Consider the following 5,264-nt stretch of genomic DNA (forward strand, 5'->3'; position numbering starts at 1 on the left):
GATCGTTGATGTGTTTATTTTTATGGCGTCTCTCAAAGACATCTGGCTGGCGCAGTTCTTCTTCCCAGTCCAACTGCCTGATCAACATACTCACACACGTGCACACTAACGTTCCGCAAACCTAATTCTATTTGAGCTCGCCATTTAAAATACATGTCACTGTCTGTCTGAGGATCTCATTAAAAACGCAGAGACGCCACCTGCAGAAGTATTTACACCATTCCCAACAACTCACAGCCATTCAAAGACTACGCAAACCTACTTAACAGTAATACACATGGACACAACGGCTGTGATGTTTAAATATGGGGAGTATTTCCTTTCGCTTCCGAATTCCAGCTATTTTTCTTATCTTAATGAGATACATACAGTACATGTTTTGTACTCGGATAAATGCAGATATTCACAAAACAGAGAGAGTGGTTTAAGATGTTACAGAGTCCAGGAGTTAACAAGGCCTACATGATACAAGCTTGAACTTCTTCGATTCAGTGCAAGTTCCACATAGCAACTTGATACAGGTCCAACACAAGGGTATGGTTATCAGACCAAATAACCATTTAAATGACGTATGTTTAACGTGGCGTATGTTTCCTCAACTATATAAATAAATTACTTTGTAGTGTGCCACAATTACCAAGGTTTATGTCTACCTGGCATCCGTAGTACTAGCCGGGATGCCAGACTGTTTCCAGGGCCTATACAGCCTAACTTCTCGGCTCTAAAGCCAACATACCCCCAAGGAATTTTTACAGCAGGTCCCCCTGAATTACACGGCAGATAGATTGGGCAGGTAAGAGGTCTGGTATCCAGGTCACTAGCACTGTAACAGCACTCGCGCCAATTACTTTCATGATTTCTTTCATCAGTAGCACTAGGTTACTATTACAAAACTCGTGCCGATCACCTGTAATTTTTCTTCAGAACCTCGGAACAAAGAACACCTTGTTAATCTAAAATGTTTGCTATCAAAACACTTCTTGTTTCTCCTTCACATCTCTTTATACCCTAACCAAACGTCTGCACTAATTCCTTTGCATTTCGACGTTGTTCAGTCGCACGGAATTCACGGGAGATCATATCTTAAGTTACGTAATCATGTATGCACCGACGTTCGTGGGCTTACTTTATATTCTCGAGTTGCGTAACCTTCTACGATATCTGATGACAATCAGTCCCTGCAGACTGAGCCCATACATATAGACGACTCCATTACATGTGAACTTTGATATTTCAGCTAGTGAGACTGCCAGCGAATTGAGCTTGTGGGATTGACGGAGTTTATATTAGCTTTGGTGTTTGAACCGTGTTTCCTTATTGATAATGCAGACCTTAATGTAGCTCACGTGATACTAAGACAGATATTAAGGGCCAAAGAGTCAAAGCCATACAAGGATATTGGGTCATCTTTGGAGGTTGTGTACATCTTATAAAGAAATGAAGTATTTTCTCCATCAACATTCCCTTTTCAATTTACCGCTTGGTGAATGTTGAATTGGATATCTTATTCTAGGTATCCATTTCTATTGCTAACGCTCATTTGATTTTGTCATTTCAAAAATAATCTTTCAAAAATAAACGATGAAACTTTATCTCTGTTATATACTTTGTCTGACCCTTGCCTCTTCCCTCATGACCTCAATGAAAAGCGGCCTGCAGGCCGATTTGAGCTTTCATGAATAAATAAAGGTTAAAACAAACAAACAAAATCTTTGTTCCTTTGTTAAAGTTTCGTATGGAAATGGAATATTCTAGTATGGAATATTCTGCTTTTATTGTTCAATTTCTTGACAGAAAAATTCTTGAATAACTAAAATGGTGGGGAAAATAGATAAGATGTGCCCCAGATTTAAGGTAGAGGACTGCTACACTTAAGTATATACCGAAAGTCTCCGTAATAAAGAAAATACACACACGTAGGTCTGAAGATGTAATAAGAGCTGTTTTATTATGTAACCAGAGCGCACGGCCCGGGAGATCACGCCTTACCAAGAATATTTGGAACGTGGCGGATTGGTTCTCGGAATCTGACGACAGTACAAATTGGATTCGTGGTAGCGGCCATACATAATAAACTCAGCGCCACATTCGTCGTATTGTGAATAAAATCATACGGCTCTGAGTCGTTCTGTAAATAGCATTGAGAAATACGTGGAATCCGATCGAAGCAGAGGTAAGGCTCCTGCTGCTTTTTTGACAGTTCTTTCTGCGTTTCTATCGGGCTGTCTATTTTGCACCGCTCTGTTGATGTTAGGTCGCGAGACTTCAAGAAAATGGTACAAAATAGACAGCCCGATAAAAATAAACACCTTAGATTAAAAAAAACGGCCGGAGCCTACCCTATGCTTGGAGAGAATCAATTCCCCTCCTCCCCAACAATATCTCCAGATCCACCCCTTATTTGGAAAGACGGGGAGCTAGGTGCGCTCAGCGCCAAAAAAAAATTCTTTGTTCCACAAACACAACATACGTGCCAAATATGGTCATATTAACAAATGCCATACACAAAATTACACTCTATTATTAGCAACAAAATGCAACGGTGGAACATGTATGATGTGCATAAGTATTAACGTATATGAACAATGTGATAATAAATATGAACAATACACATATGACTGAGACATGTAACATAAATCTGATCCTTCTTACACTACATCCTTTCGTGAGAGAGTTTGCCTTTCGTGTAATGACTGTAATCCTTTTCTACACGGGCATTTTCCACTGTGAAGGCGCATTCTAAACGCCTGACCTAGTCTAAACTCTACAGACAATACTGGCCTTTTTGTTCCCTCGCCACGTCGCCTAGCTACACAACAGACGGCAGAGGAAATGCCTGTTGGTCGGGATTTACTGGCTTTACAAAACATGTGGCTATTACAACTTGAACTGGCTAGCCGACACGTATATGACAGAAAATGACCAACATATCATATTAAAATAACATGCGAATTTCTAATAAATATTAAACTAACACAGAATTCTGTACACTCATTATGTACACAATTTCCTCACATTTAGACAAACCGGTACAAACTAGAACATATGTCTTTGGCCGGAAGTTTGTATCAAGCTCTGTAACTTTTTTACTGTCTGTGAGTAAGAGTCTCATAATTTACAATGCCTGACTGAGTTTGTATTATAAAGTCTTACTGCGAAGTTCATGTTCACCTTGTGGAATTGATCATACTTTGTACGGATAGTCCAGCAGGAATCTCTTTAGCGGTGTGGGTAGCGGAAGTTTGTGGGCCTCCCCGTCGGCCGTATGTCTGTGGATAGCCGTACGGCACAGATGCTGCAACGCGGGGATCTGCCCCTTCAAGGGGCGGCAAAGTTTGACCGGAACCTCTCTCCTTCCGCTCGGCTCTAGCCAGAAATGTTTGTCTCGTCCCGCTATCGTCTCTTCCATGTAGTAGTTCACTAATTTCACCACGCAGTCGAATTCTGGCGTGTCAGATTTTTTATCCGAGTCTAGTCTGAATTTCCCGTCCTCGGTGTAGTGTATCCTGACACTGGTCGGTCCCCGAGGAGTTTTTACACTCAGGCTGAAGAGATGAGCAGAGTTCTCGCTGTCCCGGACCAGAAACGTCCCGTCCTGTTTAGAGCGAAGTAGGGCTTTAGCCTTCCCTCCCGGTAAAGACCCCCAGTACCATCCGCTCGCCTCTAGCAAGTTCAAAGTCTTCATGATACGTTGAAGGTCGAACTCGGTGCTGCGAGCCTTGGCGTTGGGAGGCAGGCGGGACCTCATCTTGGCCGGCCTGTCCTCAGCTCCCTGCCGCTGAACCTCGTAACTCGTCCCGGGATCCCGTAAGGTAGAATCGACCATAACATTTGTCTGCTTGTTATCGTCAGTACTGGGTCGATCACCTCCATGCAAGCGCGCCCACACAAGCAAGGTCGCGAGGGTTTAGAGATTTACCGCGAGAGTCCATACCTCCACTTCCTGCTCTCGGTAACCAACGCCACTTTCGGCAGAAATGCGCGGCAGTTTGGCAGTCTTACGGCGAGAAATACACACAAAATATGCCCCAAACACCAGGATATCTCCGTGCTCGAAGTACCATCCGCTTCCGAGAACTAGTGAAGGCACAGCTTGCTTGTCTAGGGGTTCGTTGTCCCCTATGAATAGTTTTACTTAGAAATGCCCCAATCTGTAAAGCCGGTTCCAGGAAACCGAGCGTTGCCGTGAGACGGGGTTAAAGGTTACTCTTTCCATATTTGGCAATGCCTGACGTCATCGTCCTTGAAAGCAGTGCAGCCGGTTTGGCTGAGTGGTCAGGCACTCGGCAACGTGATATCATTATATCAACTCACATTTATCAAATGAATTGTTCTTGGAAAACCCAGAGCATTCAGACTAATGGTATGTTGTGTGAGTCTATAAACTCGTGAGTACACAACGTGCCCTCAAGTAACCTTTGGGGCGGTTACTTCAGTCGTGTCCTATTAAATCTTTCCACAGAACTTGCCGAAAATTGCAGTTTCCTCTCCCCACTAGTTCAGATTCTTGTTCAGATCTCCTGTATTTCACACAATTGTTGATGTAAGAATATGTTGTGAACATTGCACAATGTATATCTGTATAATTACAACATGATGTTGCGAATACCAGTTTGCTGATGCATTGTATGTTTACATGATCAAATTCAGGAGGTTATATAGAATACTTAGTTAAACCATGTGTGTTAAATCAACTTGGCCTAAATTTAAAATGAAAAAAAAAACACCCGGCAGTTCCAGAGAAAGCCGCTAGGGGGCCAAACATACGTCGTTTTTCCTTACATCACACGCTGCCACCCAAAAAAAATCAAGACCATAGCATGTCCGGGTACTAGGTCAAAAGATACAAAAATGGAAGTTCTGCTGCAGTACCAAGGTCACAAACTAGGAGGCCCGAAGTTGTCCTTGACCTTGGTCATCCTAACACCTACCCACATACGTAATCCATGAAAAAGTTGTTGAGTTATGCTGACTACAAAAATTCACACACACACACACACACACACATACACACACACACACGCGCGCGCGCGCGCGCACACACACACATACAGACAGACACACATACAGACACACACAAAAACTATATCTCCGTTAAAAGAAACAACCCCTACCTACCAAGCCCATTTTTTCAAGACATTAATCGAGAACACAATTTTGTTTTTCCCAGATCTAATGGAAAGAAAATTGGGCTCAGATAGCGAGATTTTCACTAACATTAAACGAAATGCAAGAAAATCAACCCGTATGTTTCTGAACGTAGG

The 5,264-nt window shown here is 42.7% G+C and overlaps 1 protein-coding gene across 1 annotated transcript; it reads right to left on the bottom strand.

Annotated features, from left to right (window-relative positions):
* Nucleotides 1-2,467: 2,467 nt before the first annotated feature.
* Nucleotides 2,468-4,180, bottom strand: LOC118422403 (suppressor of cytokine signaling 2-like). The gene has a single exon (XM_035829936.1). It carries the CDS (start codon nt 3,824-3,826, stop codon nt 3,185-3,187), a length of 642 nt encoding a protein of 213 aa, XP_035685829.1. The 5' UTR covers nt 3,827-4,180; the 3' UTR covers nt 2,468-3,184.
* Between the last annotated feature and the right edge of the window lie 1,084 nt (nt 4,181-5,264).

The sequence above is a fragment of the Branchiostoma floridae genome, chromosome 9 (genome assembly GCF_000003815.2).
Source record: "Branchiostoma floridae strain S238N-H82 chromosome 9, Bfl_VNyyK, whole genome shotgun sequence".
Lineage (NCBI taxonomy): Eukaryota > Metazoa > Chordata > Leptocardii > Amphioxiformes > Branchiostomatidae > Branchiostoma > Branchiostoma floridae.

Excerpts from the sequence above, each read along its gene's own strand:
- LOC118422403 (XM_035829936.1), bottom strand. The coding sequence starts at position 3,826 with ATGGTCGATTCTACCTTACGGGATCCCGGGACGAGTTACGAGGTTCAG.